Consider the following 23,366-nt stretch of genomic DNA (forward strand, 5'->3'; position numbering starts at 1 on the left):
AGAAACCTTTGTCAATCGGCGGAAGATCCCCTAATTGACGAATAATAATAGATTTTGCGTAAAAAACATTTTTTTACTATGATTATGATTGATGTTGTGAGAATGTATGTATGAATTCATACAAAAAGAATTATTGTCTATGGTTGCAATGCCATTTTGAATATGAAAATCGAAAGAGAACCTCTTTTCGTTCGGTGTGCATATCGCGCATTCCTAACCGATATAGACTATTTTAGCTTTTTTTTTTTATAGAATAGGAAGGCGGACGAGCATATGGGCCACCTGATGGTAAGTGGTCACCAACGCTCTTAGACATTGGCATTGTAAGAAATGTCAACCATCGCTTACATATCCAATGCGCCACCAACCTTGGGAACTAAGATTTTATGTCCCTTGTGCCTGTAATTACACTGGCTCACTCACCCTTCAAACCGGAACACAACAATATCAAGTATTGCTGTTTTGCGGTAGAATATTTTTTTCCGATAATTGAAATTTGACAGTTGATAGATGATAGCTGACAACGCTAATACTCACACTTACGCACACACACAGAACCAAGAAAGTTTTAAGTTGTTAAAAATGTGAGAGTATCGCACCATCATTCCTAAAATTCTCTATAATAACACACACTTTCTGAGGAAAGCTAAAATGAGTAGGAATTTTCTTCTTCGATTTTCATATTGAAAATGGCGATTGCGCCAATTTTCGTTATGATATTGGTGATTAGGAGATCTAAATACGTTATACCAATTTTCAGATTCATCAGCGGTATGCGATTTTCGGAAGTTTATCCAATTAATTTTGCTATTTTGTTGGCAATGTTGATTACACGAAGTATAAACTAAAATTTTATGCAGGCAATTGTTTTTAAAAATATGATTTGGAATAAAATATTTTCTATCATAAATACTATTGACAATCACGGGACGTATTACGTTACCTCCCTTGACGAATTAAAAATACTAAATTGACATTATTCAGAATATTATATTATTTCTTTCAAGAGAATTTAATATCCAAGTAAGTAAGCTCATAAGCTTACTTTTGTAATTTTTTATACTTGTTTTTCTCGTATTCTATCAATTAATATTTGCAAATCTAGACTATGTATGACGATATTGTCTGGATGTTTTTAATACTGCTATAATTTTACATATTTTTGGGGTAACTATTAAATGCTACAAATTAAATGCGAATATTTTCAAATATATTATAATATAATAATAAAGTATAATATATAGTAAGATTTCCACGTTCTAATTATTGCTAAACTACGTAATGTTCATAAACGTAGTCCATAAATTAAATATTGCCTATGATATTACATATTCACGTAAATAATATAGGTAATATTTACTTAAAAATATACAAGAATTACCTACGAATTGATGGATGTATAAAATATATTAAATATTTAATGGTCCCAAGAAGTTCAAATAAATCAGCTTCACTAATATAACGTCGTAAGTTACATCTGATGATTGAGACACTGAAGAACTAAGTTGTTTGGGATAAGGTCACTTTTCGTATAACTTATTGTTTCGTAATCGTTGAAGTTGGAGAAGCGTTTATATTTTTTTCGCGTCTCTCCATTACACGAACACGGCTGTGGAAAACTATTTCTCGCTTGTAACAATAAAAAAGTTGTAGGCGTAATATACTGTGGGTCGACGTGACTTGAAATCATTTTCACAGCTGTGATATTTCTTCTAACTTATAAACTTTATTAAAACTAGCTACTTAGCAGTAGCAAGTCAGGCCACTCGACATATTTACGATTAAATTTACAATAATATCTCTATCAATATTGCCTACGCTTGAAAGGAAAGCGAAAAAGAAGCTCTGTATTATCATCAGAAAAAAGACGCAGTCCTCTCAGCTATAATCATTTTCAACAACTTAATACGGAACAATTATGACTATTAATTCAGCTATTAATAACTTTATTTAGTCATGTTGTCTAGGAATAAAACAAAATCATGCAGGTATAACAAGATTCGCCCCCTGAGGAGAGCTTCCCGAAAAAAACCGAGATGGCCCCAATGGTAAGAACGTGTGAATCTTAACCGATGATCATGGGTTCAAACCCGGGCAAGCACCATTGAATTTGCTTAATGTGCTTAATTTGTGATTATAATTCATCTCGTGCCTTGTGGCGAAGGAAAATATCGTGAGGAAACCTGCATGTGTCTAATTTTACTGAAATTCTGCCACATGTATATTCCGCCAACCCGCACTGGAGCAGCGTGGTGGTATTAGCTCCAAATCTTCTCCTCGAAAAAGGTAAAGGAGGCCTTTAGCCCAGCAGTGGGATATTCACAGGCTGTTAAGGAGGAGAGCTTCGCTTAGCCATGAGCGAAGAACAGCACGGGAGAGGCCTCGGATGCGTTATATCAACACGATCCCGCAGCCTCTCCGATCCGTACCGAGGACGGCCATCGCAGTGGTTTTAATGGGTAAGAATCCCACATAACCCAGTTCACCCCCATGGGCGCTGGGTACCTTTCTGAAGATTTCAGAAAGGTTAAAAAAAAGGTATAATTCATCTCGTGCTTTTCGGTGAAGGAAAACATCGTGAGGAAACCTGCATGTGTCTAATTTCATCGAAATTCTGCCACATGTGTATTCCACCAACACGCATTGGAGCAGCGTGGTGGAATAAGCTCCAAAAATGGAGAGGAGGCCTTAGCCCAGCAGTGGGACATTAACAGGCTGTAACTAGTAGGTTACTGGTAAAAACATTGGAAGGCACTAATTTTCATGGAGATTTGATGGAATTAAATAAAAATGAAGAAAAATTATTGAAAATAATCATCAGTTGGTTTGTATGTATATATTTGCACGATATATTGGCGAAGGAGTTGCCAAACAAAATTTCTATATGGTTTGCTTATGTGGCAGAAATTATTAATGTTTGTTCAATCAACTAATTAATTATTTCTGCAATGATAAATATTAAGGACCGCATTTACTACCGCAGTAGCGCTGCGTTGTCAATAATTGACAGCGTTTTGAATTTTGATGTGAGCAAATAATTTATAATGCTTTTCGATTTTTACAAATTTGAAGAGTAAGGACAGAAAAACGCAGAGACGAACGACTCAATTCGCATTAATTTGAACTTTAATTATTATCGCTATGAAACATGAGCAAATCATATAGGATATTTTTAAACTTAATTAATCGTGTTGGTTTTATTTTAATTATTTAACATGAAACTCAACTAATATGAAACAATTATACAGTAATATTTTTGTCTTTATAGATGCTTTATATACAATTATTTATCTCGATTGTATCCTTCTGAAATGCGTCTTTTGCCACCAGATAGGAAATACGTGATTTTATTTTCTTTCTTTTGAATATTATAACATCAGGTCACTAAACTTTCTCGAGTTTTACTGTAAATATTTTATTTCCATAATTTTATATTTAAAAGTAAATCTAGTACTCAAATTATAAAACAAGAGTTGGAGATGAATTTAATATTTTACTGTTATTTTTTCAGAGAACGTTTCTTTATTTATCCAAAATGAACACATATTTTTTTTTAGAAATTACTCAAACTTTTTTTTTAATTACTTTATCGATGTAATGGTATTTTTTTATCATGTGAAAGGGTTCTAGTAAGAACATTATTAAATCAGCATTCCTATATACGAAATCAAGATATACTAAAATTGTTATAATAAATTGTCGAAGTCGTTAGAAGAAAGAGAAGAAGTTTACAACCTACGAGCTTGAAATCAACCCCTCTTAATAATGCTATTGTTTCTTCTAGTATTATAGAGTGGTCTCCTCAGATATACTCTTCAATCGCCTTTTGTTACATTCAAGAGAGAGTGGGTGTTTCTATTTTAGTTCCTAGGTTACATTAATAGATTTGAGTATATTTTAATCAGGTATTTGTTAGATAAAGGCTTATTTATTACTCTCATATATTTTTACATATACGTGTGATTTTTTTATAGAGTAGTTTTTAAATATTATTTTCTATTATTTCATTGCGTTAATCTATAAAATACGAATAGAAAGGTTCAAAAAAATGCACGTTGATCTTACGTATGTTTGGGCTTACACATACGGAAATTATACATTTTGTTTGTCGTTTTCTTTCTGTGTTTTGCATAACTGCAATGATTTATTAATAAGGCGTAATACCAGTCGCATATTACAGATATATTAACAGATAATTTGCTGTAACAGTTCGATGAAATCGGTGCCGTTTAATTTTGTGTATTAATGATTGCATTACGATTTAAAAAAAAACATGTTATAAATTTTCACGATTATTTATAATAGACATAATTTATTTTGTTTCAGATTAAAACGCTAGATTTGGCACTAGTGTCAATATATAGAGGAGGAGTGGAACTAGCATCCGTCAGTCAATACTCTGGCTCACCATACAATACGACAGACAGGTATTTTGTAAAACCAATAGAATACAATAGAGATTATCTTACTCTTAATCTAATCTTAGGAATAACTGATATATTAAGGTACAGCTCAAACTACTGAGGTTAGAACCCTGAAAATTTGCATTAGGTTCCTTTTACGGTTAGGCTAGCACTAAGGAAAAATTTTAGAAAATTTAACCCAAAAGGTACTGATAATGGAGACAAAAGTTTATATAAAAATTCTTCATTTTTCAGCTATGGAAATTAGTATTTAGTAATCCTGAATTATCACGCGAATGAAGCCGTGTATAGTAGTCTATAAATGCAATACGAAAAAAGTTTTTTTTTTTCAATTTTTCTTTGGTAAATTCTAGTAAGATATATAAAGCACATCATCATCATACCTACCACGGATGCATATCTGTAATAGGTATGATCATCATATTCAGCCCACATTAATCCACTGCTGGACATAGGCCTCCTCACAGGCGCGCCAGTTCTTCCGGTCCTGTGCTAGTCGCATCCATTGAGCACCCGCCATCTTCCTAAAATCGTCTGACCATCGGAACCATACAAAAAATTAATGTCTTTACGGTTATAATGCAAATGATACTTTTATGAAAAAAAAATTATATTATGCTATTGGAAAAGACACTTACTAATTTAGGTCGCCTTTTTGTACACTGTTCTTATTTGAAACAATCGGGAATAAGATATTTTCTTGCAGTTAAATGGAACCTATATTTTAAGTCAAACCTCCAGCAATATATCGGTGAAAATTGCATTCAAATCCACGCAGTAGCTTTTGCGCGATGCGGGCACAAACATTCAGTCAGGTAGACAGACAAAAATTCTAAAATCTGTTGTTTTGGTTTCTGTTGCTCTAATAAAGACATCGGCCTGTTACAATTTTATTATAAGTCTAGAATAGGTATAGATTATTACATTTTGTTAATAAAATCGAAATTATTTCTTTATATAAACTAGAAGGGTATTTTGATTTAGTTGATCGAAAAAGAACAAGAACTTAAAAACAACTTAAACTTAAATTTCAACTTTGGTATCTGTTTCTACTTTTTGGCTAAAGTATTTTTAAGTAGAAAATAGTTTAGAAACAACAAAGGCAATAACTGCTTCTGTAGTGCTAAAAGTACAAAACTTCTTAAAGAAGAGTGCTGGAAACACGCATAAGTTTTTAAATGCGGTAAAAGCTACGAGCGAATAGCGTCGTCAATATTGACTGTGAAATTGTTTTGCTTAAGCATATTTGTTTACAGTGTCACATTTACTTTATTTTTTTGAGAATATTATATAAATGATGTTTTTTTTAAGGCAGTTAAGTAGATTTATATTATTAGTATAAAATAGATAAATCAAATGAGCTTTAAAATTGTAGTTCAAACTTTATCGAAATTATTATAAAAGGCTCGTAAATTGGTTATTATAAAAGTACAAAACATCCTATGAGATTTACATCGTTTCAAATGATTTTTTTTCCTCTGACATTAAATTCAATATGAGTATCCCAAAGGCAATTAGTTGTTCTTTAAATTAATCAATTTTTCATTAAATTTGTATATTTTATGATGTACATAATATAGAACGAAGAATAAGCTAAAGCCATTTTAAAAACAGGTACTTATTCCTTATTTATTTCTTGTTTGGTAGAAAGACTATCCATTCAACAAAACTTGATATCATATAAAACTTAAATGAACGTTCGATAAAATGTTATTTTCTATATTGTTTTGATAATACGCTATAAGCTTCATCTTAGTCCCCATACAAACTTTGCAGAGGCAAGTTAAAGATTAGCGTGGAACTCAATTAAACCGACGGAGTTCGCAAAGATCGCGATCCGTATAATTAAATTTTCCCAGCAAAAGTGTTTCGTGATTGGAATGTAGGCACTCACGGCACACGTGTGAATGCCCTTAACATTTACTTTTGTAAATTCAATTTGCTCCTTCAGGGGCTAATGTAAAAGCCTCGTTAGTGAGAAAAGATTAAATAAGAAAATTTCTATTTAATTCTCGTTCCGTGTTAAAAATAAGAGATCGTCTTTATCCAAACTTCTATTGAAACGTGAATATTCTTAATGTTATTTATATGTTGACTCTACAATATCTAAACCAATATACTATAATATGTATAACTGTGGGAATATCTGGTAAATGAAATTTATTTATTGGTAAACAATTAAATTATAAGCTACTCTTATTATTTTTTCATAGTTAATAATCTAGTAAAATGTTTAAATGTGACCACCAATTCATGAACTAGTTGTGTTGTTCAAATTAAAAAAAAAATATATTTTCATGAGATTCTATTTCACTTTCATAAAAAAAAATGAATTTTATTTCGAATAAAACATTTCTATTTGAAAAAATGCACACGATATGCATGCAATGCACACACAGTGGGCACGGTCTGAATAGTTATTAGTCACAGCTATTCATGCATACTGAGATAAATCGAAACTGATTTAGTCCTCACTATATAATATTTGGTCTTAAATTAGTACATATCATATATCAAAACAAAATTTTGCACAAGGTTTCAAAAATGCTTCATTGATTTTTGTCTAAGATAATATTATTACTTATTATATTTTTTAAGTTATGCCCAGTTAAAGGTATAAAAGACTAGAAATTAAAGGAAAATTACTTTCCTCAGACAGGTGAATCTGAAAATAGGTCCTCAAATTGAGAATTGCTTCAATTGGAGCATGGCGCCGCAGAGTGAATTGGTGGTTTTCGCAAGGGTCAGTGATCCGGCAGTGGACCTAGAAACCACGCCTCCAGATGGCCCATGGTTAGAAGCAACTGCTGCAGCGGTTCCTTGGAGCCTGGGTGTTGATATAGCTATATGGAATGCTGTTGGTATGTATTTTTATTTAAGCGTTTAAACAAGTCAAATAATGCAGTTCTCACTACAACGACTCCAAATAGATACAATAAGGGCAAGAGAATGATGAATGATAATTTGCTTGAAATGTACAAAAGGTACTTTTTAGCCGCAAAACTAAAGCTAAACTTAAACCTTCCCAACATCCCAAAGCGAGCTCATCTATCAACATCTGAACTATTTACTGTTGAAAATTGAATAAAAGTTTGTAACAGACTTTTAGCTTGAAATAAAAACGTGAATATGTAAAAATATTTTGAAATAAATACAGTTATTTATTTTAAATGAAGACTAGACATTTATTTCCATTGAACAAAGTTTGCTTTCGTCGTAAGAGATGAAGTACGTATGTTTTGCTATTTTATAATACAGTTGACATAAACAATAAAGTTATTTAATGGTATTATTTATTTTTTATCAGTAATAGACATAACAAAGTCAAATAATAAGAAAACGAACTTTTTAAACAAATATTTAATCATAACATATTTATCTTGCTCGAGCAAATGAAAACATCGCATTATATTTTTAAGGATACTATTTCTAACAATATTGTGTAAAAATGTTAAACAGTTTGCTAGAAACCACAAACTGAAACGTTTGATGAATTTCTCTTGGTTTTTTGGTTAATTTTGTAGTTTGTTACTAATGTTATTCTCTTAAAAAACTTACATTTATTATTATTATTTTACTAAGCAATGACACATAAATACAACCTTCATTTTATTTTATTATTCTTGTACTTATCATCAATTATAATTACTTTCAGCCACCTTAGATCATCATCATAATAATGTATAGTATAATTATTTACATAATAATTAGATAATATATAATATATATAATATATATATTATCTAATTATTATGTAAATAATTATACTATACATTATATAGTAATTCACTAAGTATTACATACATACATAAAAATAATAGAAAATTCAAACAAAAAATAATAAAATAAAAAATAACAAACTTTCACTTAATATATACATACATATACATAAACATACACACATAATATTATGATATCATGTTTTTGTCATGATAAACTTTCGATATGATATGGCTTAATTACGAAATGGAGCGGAGTCTATTAGAAGGACATGTTTTACGATTATTGTTATGATTGTATTGTTGCAGGCTGGGCAGGATGGGGAGAATGGGGGCCTTGCAGTAAAACCTGTGGGGGAGGGAGACAGATACGAAGGAGGTACTGCTCTAAGCCATCTTGTGAGGGCTACGGCGAGCAAGGGAGGTCTTGTAACTCCTTCGATTGCGAGGGTCAGTTTGCTTTATTAATTGAAAAAGTTTGTTCAAATATAATTCAATTAGCAGGAACTGTTATTTATATAATGATTAAAAAATATTATAGTAATATAAGTAAATTTTCTTACTAAATGAGTTGTTATAAGTTACTTGTAATTTTAACCAGGTTGTAATTGTCATTTAGATTTATTTTTAAATCAATAATTTATAGAATCAATATGATTAAATATGTTTATGTTCAGTGATATATTGAATGTTTATATGTCAAATTATAGCATGATATAATTTTTATAAAAAAAAAAATTAAAACTGAATCAATCCATCTTTTTCTTTAAAACTGAATGTGTTGATTATAAGCAATATTTCGCCTTTTCTTTCTTAAAAGCAAATTTAACGAAACGCAGACGTCTTGCTTAATTATCAATAGTACCCAAGAATGTGTTTTTAATTCAAACAATCCAGTTCATTACAGTTTAATTTATTGAACTCCTAAATTTTCCACTTTAGCACCAAACTATGTAGAGTCAATATTAATTAATTATGCAGGTACTATAAATCCTCTTGCACCGGGCGCAAGACGTAACTTCCATCCTGCGCAGGCGCGCTGGGGTCCAGTGCCAGACCGGCCTCATGCTTTCAGTTTAAGACCAAACTCATACATCTGGATTGCGTCATCAGAACTATTCGCCTCAGGGAAGACGTTTCCAAGGGAATTCACGCTTTTTATTTCATTGAGGTTAAGGCCCGAGGTACGTAAGGGTATGAGAAGTTGAATCATTGTTTAATTTCACAGCTTTATTTTAGTTGCGTCAAGATTAACGTTCTTATAATACATTAGAAAGTTAAGAGCTGCTTGTAACTTCAGATATTATGATTTTTTTTTAAATTTTTTACTAATTTTATAAATGCGTTTGATTGTTACGCTTTCATGTCTTAACTTCTTAACCGATTATCTTAAAATTTACACACACACACACACATAGTCAAAGCTACAGAAAAAGACAAAGAGTACAAAAACACCTACCCTTAAACGCCGGCAAAGCCGCGGTAGTATTAAATTAAGAAATCTTATTTTTTATGTTTTAACCCCAAATTCATTTTAAAATGTTGAAGACTAAAATATTTAAATATATATTATTTAATATTTCATGAGTATTCTTAAAGAATTTCATTCCACAGCCTTTTCGAAGATCGCAATAAATTACGTTCTTGTTTTATTTATAAACAAGAACATGAAATTCACACTTATCACGTCAATATTCTAAATTTAAAGTGGCCGAAACTACGAAGCGCAGCTACTTATAGTATAATATAATATATTAAAAACTTCTCTGAAAGTTTTATGTATGTTTGTTGAATATTTTTTTTAGTTAGGCATTCCAAATTAAAGTCTCCTCATTTATTAGTATAGATTAAAAATTGGGAACTTAACACAACGTTATGTGTAGTTTAATGAAAAGTTGTATCTCATTATAATCGTCAAATTAAAATTGTTTATTTATGAAAAACATCTAAATCTATATCAGTAACAAATATCAGTATTCTATTTATTTCATTCGTTATGCGCGATGTGCATGAACGTTCTTTGAATTTGTCATTTTTGTTTTCAATATTATCCTGAACTGTCACATTTAATATTAACATCCCGTAAAATATGTACTAACTAAGTTATATTTAAAGAACACCACTACGTTTATAAAATATTCGGTCATAACAACAAACTTATTTTAACTTACACGGCTTTAATTAAAATGAATGAGAAACGAATTACAAAATAGATTTTTTTTTTGTAAGCATAAAATTTTTCCGGAGCTTGACATAATTTACGGCTATAGCAGTTATTACGGACCCAAAAAGAATTTTCCTCTATAAAGAAATTTTATATGCCAAGTTTAAAGTGATAAAGCTAAAGAATATAATGATGTTATGACAAAATACAGCATCGCACCTTTGTGATTAATGATTCTGTGATTTTAATGATAATTTGTCGCTTTCAAACATTCAAAGATTTTCTTTTAAAGTGACAGTTTTTAGTTAGATGAATTTTAGCATTAAACACGAGCTAGACAGTTACTTATAACATAAGCAGCAACAGTGTTTTTAAATGATGTTAAAAAATTAAGATTTGAAATTTTCTATCCAGCTATCCTATTTGTTATATTAAATTTTAGTACCCAGTTTTGTTCTCAGTTTGTAAATTTATGCATAAAATATGTAGATTATAATAAAATGTAGAAATTAGCCTTATCTTAGGTTTATGACGTAACGAAACATTATAACATGACTTAGAACTTTTAGTCGTAGAACAAAAGCTTTAATATATTTCTTTAAAGTATTATAACTAAATAAATATCAATTTTAGATTAACTCAAAACATGATATCATTTAAAAACTGTTTAAATAAAAACACTATGTAGTATGTCTGTCTTTTTCAAAGAATAAGTAGGTGGACGAGCAAATAGGCCATCTAATGGTAAGTGGTCACCGACGCCCGTGGACATTGACATTGTAAGAAATGTTAACCATCGCTTACATCGCCAATGCGTCATTACACTAGCTCAATCACCCTTTAAACCGGAACACAACGATAGCAAGTACTGCTGTTGCAGTAGAATTTGTTGTCTTTTCGACCAAAATAAAATATTAATTTGTTTCAGAGTGGAGGTTACGGGCAAGGTACTCTATTCTCGCTCCGTTCTCGTCGTAGAACAGGCTCGTTCCTGTCACTCGAGCTAGCCGGTAGAGGAGCTGCTCGACTCGTGCACGCGGGTGGGGGATCTTCAAGATGTATTTACCTAGCCGTACCCTTGTACGACTTCAGATGGCATCATATTGCCATTAGGTAAGATGAAGCTTTTATCTTACAGTGATATTGTATTTTATAAAAGAGTAAGTCTTTTGACACGATATGAGAATAAAGCGACATCTTAACGTTTGATAAAATGAAAAATGTTATATCATGTATAAATTACAAGAACTTCATTAAATTTTTAGTGCTACGGAAATTTATTTCTAAGATCGCTACGTGCTTGGGTTCTTATGAAATGAAATAATAAATTATTATGTTATTGTTATTAAATATATTGTTTTTATTATGATATGTGCAAGTTTATATAACAATATATATAATTATTTGCCTGTTACAAAAATTATTTCCTGCCATCGAATGAATGAATGATATAACTAATTAAGTTTTATTTATTCTCGCTTTTTTATAGTATATATATCTTTGGCTTCGAATGATATTTTAAATAGTCTGGTGTTATGGGCTGATAATATTTAAAAAAAGATAGTCACATGATACGACATGTTTTAGCTCAATTCCCTATTATTAATGAAATTATAGGAAATTGAAAAAATTGGAATTGAAAATAATTTTAGAAAAATAAATATCACATTTTTCTAAAATTATTATTTCAATTTTCATTCAAAATTACACATCGAAGATCGGAAATAGAAATAAACAAAAACACTCAAAGTGGTTCCCCTCTCACTTGCCAGTCGTTTCGGATTTACCGTCTTATCATTTTATTAGAAGGATGCATGTGCATTTGCACAATCGTGCACTAGAATATGATTTGCACCGATGGTTAATCTCCCTTGAGAATGGCCGTCGTTGCAGGGTTTGGTTAGGAGCACATAATTATCTTAATCGATTATTAGCAAAGCGTATTTACAAAAAAATGACACTGAAATTTTAGCTCTCTAATTAAGCTCTAAAAAAATATGACAATTATATAGTAGGCTATTATTATAAGGAGTCTGGATAAAACTTACGATTACTTCCTTAGATGACAAATATACTATAAAGGTATTAAGGCTAATTTAAATCATATCACCTCACAAAATACAAATATAGCCATTTTTCCTATAAAATGTCAATATTATTTCATCTAATTAGCGTTCACGATGACAACACGGTTCGAGTCTACGTTGATTGCCGCTGGCTGAGAACCGACGTCCTTGAAAAGGACGCTTTAGACACACCGAGGGACGCTGATCTCATTATCGGCTATCTTTTTTCAGTAAGTATATATTTACTCTGTATATTTAATAAAATTAACAGAGGTATATTTATTTCTACACAGCAATTATAAAGATTCAAAATGATCCGTATTTTTCTGGTTTTTTTATTCAGTAGGTGTAATCTATTTTTAGGAAAGGCTTTTACATTATTCATAAGACGACATATTAAGGTGGGGCCACAATATAAAACCAGTAATATAATCTTTATAATATTTATAATATCACACAATTAGAATCATCAACGTGTCAATTATCTCAATGTGAAACATAGCGTGTTAGCATATTATTTTTATCTGCGTAATTTTATTTTCCTTTTCAAAGTACACTCGTAGGATGTCGTCTGAATTTGTTAAATAGAAAAAATAGCTAACGGACGAATAAAATGGACACGGCTAATAATTATACAGTACTCGTAATGTTTTAATATGTCAATGTTTCTCCAAATTATCTGTCTCGTGAGATTGTATATTTTATATTCATTTTGTTAATTTCTCTTTTATGCTTAGTTTTTGCAAAGGACATTTGTGGGACGATATTCATTATTTTTTCGTTTCTATATAGCTTATATATTAATAAAAAAATAATTCTATCTCTAAACGTTTAAATAATTACATAGTTACTAAATTACTCTCTCTCTACTCGCCGTGGAGTACCGGCTTAGAATAGTACTCCCCCAATCTCATCCCGTGGGTGTCGTAAGAGGCGACTGAGGGACGGGGAAAAGGGGGGATGGGCAGTAGCGTCCCCCCTCCCATAAACATCTTACCCCCCTACTGCGTTCGCCAACACGCCTGCCCAGCGCGGCGAGTATGGGCAAACCCCTCCCTTAATGGCAGATGCGCCCAAAAAAAAGGCCCCCAGTTACCGGCAAGCCCGCTAGGCCCGACCAAGTTAGCGGTCGCGGTATTGGCAGGGCAGGGGGTGCTAAGAATCACCGGTTCACGGCAGGCTACCGTATAAAACGACTGAAAATGGCAACGTATAATGGACGCTCGATGAGGCTGGACCATCACCTCGCCGAATTAGAAGTAGAGTTAAGTCATATAAACTGGCATATACTGGGGTTATCTGAAGTCCGAAGACAGGGGGAGGACACGATAACTCTAGAGTCCGGTAACTTACTCTACTTCCGCGAAGGTGATAACCTCTCCCAGGGTGGTGTCGGTTTTCTAGTCAAAAAGGATCTCATTAGCAGCATTGTGGAAATCAGTAGTGTGTCGAACCGGGTAGCGTACCTTGTCCTAAAACTTTCCGACAGGTACTCCCTGAAGGTCGTACAGGTATATGCGCCAACTTCGACATACTCTGAAGATGTGGTCGAAGCGATGTACGAGGATATCGCAAAGGCCCTCAACGACACCTCGAAGGCCCACTACAATGTTGTTATGGGAGACTTTAATGCTAAAGTGGGAGTACAAGATAGCGGTGAATCGAAAGTCGGACCTTACGGCTTGGGCTGCAGAAATCACAGGGGGCAAATGCTGGTAAACTTTCTCGAAGCGCAGGGGCTTTTTTTGATGAATTCTTTCTTTCAAAAGAAGCCTCAGAGGAGGTGGACCTGGCGAAGCCCCGATAACGTGACAAGGAACGAGATAGACTTTATCATTTCGAATAAAAGGCACATATTTAGAGATGTTTCAGTGATCAACAGGTTTAATACCGGAAGTGATCACCGCTTGGTTCGAGGCACTCTAAATATCAACTTAAAAGCCGAAAGATCGAGAATGATGAGGTCTACTCTCCGACCTACCATGCTCCAAGCTGCTCAAGGCTCCGAAAAGTTCCAAATGGAACTTCAAAATCAATTCACCGCGTTGGAAACCATAAGCAGCATTGATGAGAGAACCGACACGCTGGTCAAAATACTGCAAAACACATCCCGCAAGTGTTTTCCGCCACAGAGAAGAGACAACGCACCAAAACTCTCTGCTGAGACACTCGAGCTCATGAGAAAACGACGAGAACTACCATCGTTTTTGTCAGATAAGGCCTTAAACCGAACAATAAAAACGCTGACGCGACGCGATCTCCGACGCTCCAATACCCGTGCCATCAGGGCTGCGATTGAGCAAAATCGGGGATCGAAAGTGTTCGCTCGCAAGTTTGGGAGGCCGCGTCTGACAAAACTTAAAACTAAAAATGGTGGGGTCGTTACCTCTAGGCCTGAGATTATCGGAGAAGTAGAGAGGTTTTATGGGCAGTTGTTCTCTTCAAGATCGGATAAACCCGTGGGAATCAGTATTGAAGACCAGCGCGCCCCTCTTATGCGCCATTACTCCGAGGAGCTTCTGGTCGTTGACCAAGGAGAGATTAGGGCGGCTCTAGAACAGCTTAAAAACAACAAAGCTCCGGGAGATGACGGAATCACAACAGAGTTGCTTAAGGCAGGCGGGACTCCGGTCCTGAAAGAGCTAGCAAGCCTCTTTAATTCCGTCATCCAACATGGCAAGACCCCGGAAACGTGGAGCGGGTGTGAGGTGGTACTGTTTTTCAAGAAAGGTGATAAAACCCTCTTGAAAAACTACAGACCAATCTCCCTCCTGAGTCACGTGTATAAGCTGTTCTCAAGAGTCGTCACGAACCGTCTCGCCAGACGACTTGACGAGTTCCAGCCCCCAGAGCAAGCCGGCTTTCGATCAGGCTACAGCACCGTGGACCACATCCATACTGTTCGGCAGATTGTGCAGAAGACCGAAGAGTACAATCAGCCGCTGTGTATGGCATTTGTGGACTACGAGAAAGCCTTCGACTCCATCAAAACCTGGGCAGTGCTCGACTCATTGCAGAGATGTCATATCGATTGGAGATATATCGAGGTACTGAGATGTCTGTACAACGCCGCTACAATGACTGTCCACATCCAGAACTGTAAGACGAAGGCGATCCAACTGCGCAGAGGGGTGAGACAAGAGGATGTAATATCCCCGAAACTGTTCACCATCGCGTTGGAAGACGTTTTCAAGACGCTGGATTGGACTAGGTATGGAGTCAATGTAAACGGCGAGTACATCTCACAACTTCGATTTGCCGACGATATCGTCATCATAGCAGAGTCGCTGGAACAACTCACCGAAATGCTGCGTAGCCTAGGCGAGTCTTCCCGGTGTGTCGGTCTCGGTATAAACTTGGACAAGACCAAGGTCATGTTCAATAGGCATGTCGTGCCGGGACCGATATACGTCGAGGGGAAACCTCTCGAAGTTGTTAGTGAATATACCTACCTAGGACAGATAATACAAGTCGGTAGGAACAACTTCGAGAAGGAAGCCGATCGAAGAATTCGCTTGGGATGGGCAGCATTTGGCAACCTTCGTCAAGTCCTCAAGTCGTCTATACCGCAATGTTTGAAGACGAAAGTCTTCAACCAATGCGTCTTACCTGCCATGACATACGGTGCCGAAACGTGGACACTAACTGCGGGACTAGTCCACAAATTCAAAGTCGCTCAGCGTGCTATGGAGCGAGCTATGCTCGGAGTATCTTTGAAGGATAAGATCAGAAATGAGATTATCCGGAAAAGAACCGGAGTCACCGACATAGCTTGCAAAATTAGCAGGCTGAAGTGGCAGTGGGCTGGTCACGTATGTCGTAGGACCGATGGCCGTTGGAGCAGACGAGTCCTAAAGTGGAGACCGCGAATCGGCAAGCGCAGCGTAGGGCGCCCTCCAGCCAGGTGGACCGACGACCTTAAGAAGGTGGCGGGCACCAACTGGATGCGAAAGGCGGAGGACAGGGAGCTTTGGCGCACCTTGGGAGAGGCCTATGTTCAGCAGTGGACAACGATTGGCTGTTGATTTGATTTGATTTTACTAAATTAAAAAATCACCTTATTAAATTATTACTAAATAACTATAAATTTAATTAGAAAATTAAAAATCATAAAAGTTTTAATTAAATTTGTTAAAATGGTTTAATTTATTTTTCATATTTGGAATTACATTTTATTAAATTTAAACATTTCTTTTTTTCATATTATAAAATCTTCAGTACAATAACCTCACCATTTATAAACTGTGGTGAACGAAACCAAGATGAAGTATATAATGTAGTTGTGTATTTAACACTTTAAATAATGAATCCGAGAAAGACATCTTACATAATTATAATATATACATATATCAATTATATCTTCTTGCACGACGATTCTAATTGCATTTAAATTTAATCGTACTGATAAATATGAAGATGCTTTTTTTCTTGCCTTCTATACTTTAATCATATAGTCTATAGTTATATCTGATTTAAAGATGGATATTCAAAAATTTAAATAATGTTTATTTAAGAACTTACAAACATGATATATTCTATTCAAAATTGTATCTTGTTTTTTGTTTTAATCTGCTATGCGCTTCGTCGCGCACTTATGAATTATCTTTTTGCTACTCAATAAAATATTTAATTATAATTATCTTGTATAAAACTAATTATTAATAAATAAAACCTTTACGGTCCGTTATAGAGCAGCACCGAATTAACAAAGCATCCTATTTTGATACATGTTAATTTCAACTGATAAGTTCTTCCGTAAATTAAAATAGAAATATCTAAGGTTTGTGAATGCTAAGTTATAAGCAACGAACTTGTCTTTAGCAAGTCTAATTCTGTTGGCTTCGAAGTGCACTCTGAGATGTTTTACCATTATGTCAAAACCCTAGTTAGCAATCTTCTAAGTGGATGAAAATTAAGTCTATTAAGATAATGTGCAACCAGTTTCATAGCAATTAAATTAAATTAATTCATTTTAGCGAATACGACACAGCTTTAAAACCGAACTTCATTACAATATTATATTAGAACTTTTGTATTCGAAACAACACAAAGTATAAAAATAAAATAATGAATTCTCCCAAACAACATTCTTTATTACATTTCGCTTCGCTTCAGGCTTCTAGACAATTCCAATAAAGGGCGGATCAAATTGGAGGTCTGTTTTTGATATTTATATCGCTTATTTATTATATTTGCTGACAGAAAATTGAAAAGTTAATTTCGATATATTTATAATATACATACATTATTTTACTATACGAATAAGATTTTTCCAATTAATTCTTCTGAATTGTTAAATATATATATATATATATATATATATATATTACTAATATTATCCCCTCTTTTAATGTCAGCAGTTTAATTCAAATACCTTGTGAACGAATTTAATTGTTTTTAAATTTAGTTTTAATGACTAACATTTATATTTAAAACTTAAAAAGTCATTCATAACAATGTAGCCTTTAATCATAACATAGAATAAATAATTATGTATTATGTTGTAAAATAACTTTCTATCAAGGTCACACACTTGTAAAACTAATCCAATAATTTTAACTACATAATAATCATCCTTTTTTTAATACTAAAGTAATTAATTTGACATTTAATATTGCCTTTTTCTGATAGGGTGACTTAGAACAAATGGTTCTTGTACCAAAAGCCGGTCAAGCTTACAAGCAGTGCTCGAGTCAAGTGACAGGCATCGCTCCCTTCGTTACATCGCAGGACACGTAAACAGGTAAACTAACAAATTAAGAACATACAATTACATGTTTAGCTGTTTTAACATGTTAATAAATGATAATCAGCGATTTGTTTTTTATTATCTGGTTTCAATTTGTTGAATAAGTAATTATTTGTTTTAATATAAAGAGGAAAATTAAATTGGATCTTCATTTATGAAATATTTTGTAAGAAATCTTGTTAGTATGTTTCGTAAATAATATCGGATTTAATATTTTGCTTATAAAAATATTGGCATTATTATTTGATTCCATAAATTTGAATGAACGACATTATCTTCACCATAAAAATAAGTGTCATGACATGTAAAAGAAAATAAAAGGCTTTGAAACTGTATATAATATTACAAATAATAATTGTACGAGAAATATACTAAATTAATTGATTTGTAGTAATTGATTTGTATAAGTTGTTGAATACCGATTTTAATACCTATGAAAATTGCTGGTATGTAATTAAATGTTGTAAATAAGCTTTTCTTAATGACGGGTAACACGACGTTACCAAATAAATTAAATCATTCAACTAATCGCAGCATTTTTCCAATTTTTTTTTTCCAATTTGTAGTATTTTTAAAATAAAAAAAATCGTTTTTTTTCTATGTTAGTTAAAGTTTTTTTCTTATTCTTTGACTTTAAATATCACAGTTGCCACAACAGTTGATAGATTTTCGTAATATCAGTGACGTAGAACATGTTAAATGCGCTGTCAACTGGGACTTACATTGGTCACGTTCCTTGAAACTATTTAGGTGACACTTTTCTCAAAACAAATATTATTAAAGAAGTGTACGTTATTTTATATTATATACATAGAAAATATGTGAGTAAATAAGTAGATCCATTCAATATTATGTTCAAGTTAAGTGTTTAATATTAGCATTGAAATCCATTATTGTAAAATTTTTCACTCACCATCTAATAATTAAGAAATTTGTAAACGTTTTGTCCATTTCTCACTAAGATCTTATTGTACACAATATACAAAGACAAAACATGATTTGCGCAAAATATTAACGTAAGCAATTCAATAACAGACGGTAACGGTAAGTTTTGAAACGCTAAATATTTAAGTGATAGCGTAATTTGAATTAAAAAAATAATTAGTTTAGAATATAAATTGTTTATAAATTTAGCTGGCCTAAAATGTAAATAAAATTAAAAGTAGTTTAAACATTTGTTTATGTTTAAATAAAGTTTATTCTTAATTATTATTTGAACTAAATGTTGGATATGCTTTATTTATTTTGATCTCAATGTATTTTATATAGTTATAGATTGTATCCTCTAATATTTTGATTTATAAAATGTACAATAACCATGAATGTTATTCATATTTGTCTTGAGTAATTAAAGAGAATTATGCTAAATATTGTATTGTTTTTTTTGTCATCATCATAAAATGCAATAAAATATTACATGACATTAGATTGCATAATAAAAACACTTTAAAATTCTTCATATTTTCTAATATTTCTGACTGCAAATTTATTTAAAAATATTAATTATACGGATATGATATTTATAACAGCAAATTTGAAGTATATTTGTACATAAAATATATTTGAAAAGTTGATCGACTTCAAATAATTTTTTCATCTACACAAACACAATAAAAACTGATAGATGAATTTTAAAATAATCCTCTACGACCAAATAGCTCTATTTTTAAAAATACAAAAAAATGTTGTTATTTGAATATTTTGGCGTAAACTATTCAGTTTATTTTAGGAATGGGTTCCACTACACTTAATGAAATCAATCCTGTTACAAGCCGCTACTGAACGTACTCTGTTTAGGTATTTATGCAGTACGCCAAGGGTCATATAGGAAGGTATAATGGTGGTAGTAGGAGAAAAAACTTTATTTGAACACACATTATATAAGCAAACAAATTACTAAGCACAGCGATAGTCATACATTTATACATACATAGTAACATTATCATATAAAATAGCTACCTAAACTAAATGGAGTTGAAATATCAAATGTAATGATGTATACATCACAGTAGACATTATTACTTCCACTGATTCATTATTAGAGGTAAATCACTGCCAGTGTAATTCACTGCAGTTGCGAGATATGGCTGCAACACAATCGTTAGTCAGTACAACATGACTGGCAAGTTGCCAGCCAGTAATACAACCTCAAAGTAACTGTGTGAAATGATAACAGAAGTAGGTAGTAAGAATGGCAAAATGTTTTATACTGTGTCAGGATTTTTATTCCATTCGATTTCTTGCTTTTAATTTGTTGTTTGTTTTTGTCACCTACTATTTAAAAATAACGTCAAAAATATATTCATAAATGATAATAACAACACAATGATATTATTTTAATTCTTAATTTTAAATTTATTTACATTGTTATATTCTATTACTAAGGTGTTATTTGAAATAGGTTTTAACTTAAATCGAAAGCATGTCGAGTCTCTTTTTATTGTATAAATGTTATAATACGCTTAACGCAATACAGTTTGTTAATGTTTAAGTTTCCTAACATACAAATATTTTTTTGTAAATTAAAGTTTAATATAAAACCCACACAATGCATACACTCTTATATTAAAAATAGTAAAAATATTCGTAGTTATACGAGACGTATATTACGTTCATTAAAATCGCAAATATTATTAATTTATGTTCAAATTTTAAAGTATAATTTTTAAACTCATCTATAATACAAGGGAATTGTAATGACTCGCTTCAATTTTTTTTTCTTTTAAAGTAACTTTGTTAAATTTGATTTTATCATTGTAATTATGTAACTCTGTTATAGACAATCCCTATCAGTATATATGTTTATTCCTTTAGTAAAGTGAACGTAAAACGCTGGCGGTTGTCCAACGTGCGCAGTTTCATTTCTGAATTGGCAAGAGCTTATTGAGAACATAGTTCAACTTTCGTACGAATGCTGCTAATTTAATGCCTTCCAAAATTGTAATAGAAAACGTCAGTTTCAGAACTAGTTTTAAATTAATTTAGTTTTCGCCGTTTAGCATAAAAATTGCTCAGAGAAATGCAATATTTTATAAGGTGCCTTTTTTTAAAACATCGCATTTCTCAGAGCAAATTTTAGTCCGAAGAACAGAAGTTTATGAGATTTTATGAAAAAAGGCTTTAATTAAAGTAAATTGTTACGTATAAGTGAATAAGTTACTAAATGGAATAACCGTCAGTTTTTCTTTAAACAAATGAATCTTGTCCTATTCAAAGCGGCAGACGCGGATTGTATTCATGTTTCATATCCAAGAATGGATGACGTTGATAGGCGTAAGTCATATAAGTAGTATAAGTAGTAATAGTAAATAAAATAGATTAAAAGAAACATAACCATATAATAAAGACAAATAATATAAATTTTCACGTACTTTAGGCTCTAACTAAACGTATCACTATCAGCTTGAAATACAGATTCTATAAAGAAACCCAATAGTTTGTTATTTTAATTTTTCTTTTATTCGAACTTTAAATCTAGTAAGATCAGTTTAAAGAACCCACAAAAAACACATCATTGACTTTGGCATATTAATTAATTTATATTCTAAACACGGTGCCTGAACATTTCGCTTTAAGAAAAAGTACGTATTCCATCTTAAGGATACGAAACGCCCATCGCTGTTATCCAAAGGTTGTAAACCATAGATTTTATCGACCTATATTTTTTATTTGTTACATATAAAGTCAAGTCGTTCCTTATCTTATTTTTATAAAGTGTTACAATTATAAAATACATTAAAAATGTCCAGTACACGTTTTATTCTATAGACAATCATCAATTAGATGACTAAGTTTTTAAATAAAAAGTAAAAGTAAAATAAATGAAGTTTAATAAGGCAAATATATATTTATTAATATAAATTAAGGACAATCCTCAATAAATTCGTACATCGCCGCGTTGTAAGCACGTTCGCATCATAAATATGGTTAGATTTAGAAAGCATTCCTTACGAATACTTGTATGTTATAAGAATTTAAGAGGAAAATAGGCGTTGAATGTTACCAGAACATAAATTCGAAATATCAAGTAGAACGTCAGCTTGTTAATATTTTTACAATGGAATATAAATTTTATTAAATTCCAAAAAAATTTAACCTTCTCTTGTTTTATAAGAGAAATCTTTTAATTTCACTTGGATTATATTAATTTCTAAAGCAATTTGATAAACAAGATGTAAGCCGTATTTACAGGGTTATCATAATTATTTAGTATATTTTTAAATATTTTCAATTTACCTTTTTCCATTTTTAAATATAAAAACTACGTTCTTTATCGGCAGTCTTACCGATTTGCTATCTTTGTGTGGATGCTGTTAGCGTTGACGAGCACGCTACACAAAGGGAGCCTTCTAGTCACCTTCCAAGCATCGTTACGTCTACGCAAACAGCCAACACGCGCTTCTGCGGTAATATATCTAAAATTTATATAAATAAATAAAATAAGTCTCTCACAAAGTCTGTTCTTATAAATAAGATGAGATGTTTTTTAATTATTTTGTAAATCCAGTATATCTACAAAAGATCATATTCACTTTCAAAGATAACGCTATCGTTTTCTGTCCTGGATCGTCATTGTTTCTAATTATTTATTAAACTACCTATACCAAATAATTAAAATGCTATACGGCGAGCTCATAGGTGAATTCTTACTACCACAATAATACCATCAACTCACTGATAGTCACAATCACACTATATCTATAAGATTTTCGTATATTTGCTTCGCTCAAATACAATAAATTAAATAAATGTAGAACTTAAGACAAGCTTGTGTTTCGAGCACGTACATAGCACCCGAGTGTTTGCGTGGGTCGAGATGGTTCGTCTCCAAATTCGAATGCAATCGTATATACACTGACGCTATGACTTTGTGCTGGCCACCCATTAATTATCTAAAACAAATAAGATATCATCTTATAAAATATTTCGTATTGCTGTATTAGGTTTGAAGGGTAACTGAGTCACTGTAACTATAAGCACGAAACTTATTTTTGCTATCATTAGTTTTTATTTTTCATAAAATCAATTCGTCTCATACTTTTTTAGAATAAGTAAAATAAATTTTTTAGAACACTAACGTCACTAAAAAGTTATATAACTTTGTTTTGAATTCGACTTGTAATAAAATAGATTTGTGCCAAAACAGGCTATTTTTGGTGTTATTTTATTATCGTTCTAAAGTAAACGGCGGATTAATTAGACAAAGGATTTATTTGGTATCAAAGAATAGGTTTTCTGTGTTAT

The 23,366-nt window shown here is 32.1% G+C and overlaps 1 protein-coding gene across 1 annotated transcript in view; it reads left to right on the forward strand.

The window, feature by feature from the left end:
• LOC126772363 (uncharacterized) overlaps window positions 1-18,253 on the forward strand; it is a 34,878-nt gene extending 16,625 nt beyond the window's left edge. The window contains exons 2-8 of the mRNA XM_050492707.1: window positions 4,327-4,427; window positions 7,080-7,285; window positions 8,453-8,593; window positions 9,125-9,327; window positions 11,236-11,420; window positions 12,480-12,603; window positions 18,005-18,253. Of these exons, the coding sequence (XP_050348664.1) occupies window positions 4,327-4,427; window positions 7,080-7,285; window positions 8,453-8,593; window positions 9,125-9,327; window positions 11,236-11,420; window positions 12,480-12,603; window positions 18,005-18,112 (1,068 nt within the window). The 3' untranslated portion in view covers window positions 18,113-18,253. The remainder of the gene's footprint in view (window positions 1-4,326; window positions 4,428-7,079; window positions 7,286-8,452; window positions 8,594-9,124; window positions 9,328-11,235; window positions 11,421-12,479; window positions 12,604-18,004) is intronic.
• The last annotated feature ends 5,113 nt before the right edge of the window (window positions 18,254-23,366 follow it).

The sequence above is a fragment of the Nymphalis io genome, chromosome 12 (assembly GCF_905147045.1).
Source record: "Nymphalis io chromosome 12, ilAglIoxx1.1, whole genome shotgun sequence".
Lineage (NCBI taxonomy): Eukaryota > Metazoa > Arthropoda > Insecta > Lepidoptera > Nymphalidae > Nymphalis > Nymphalis io.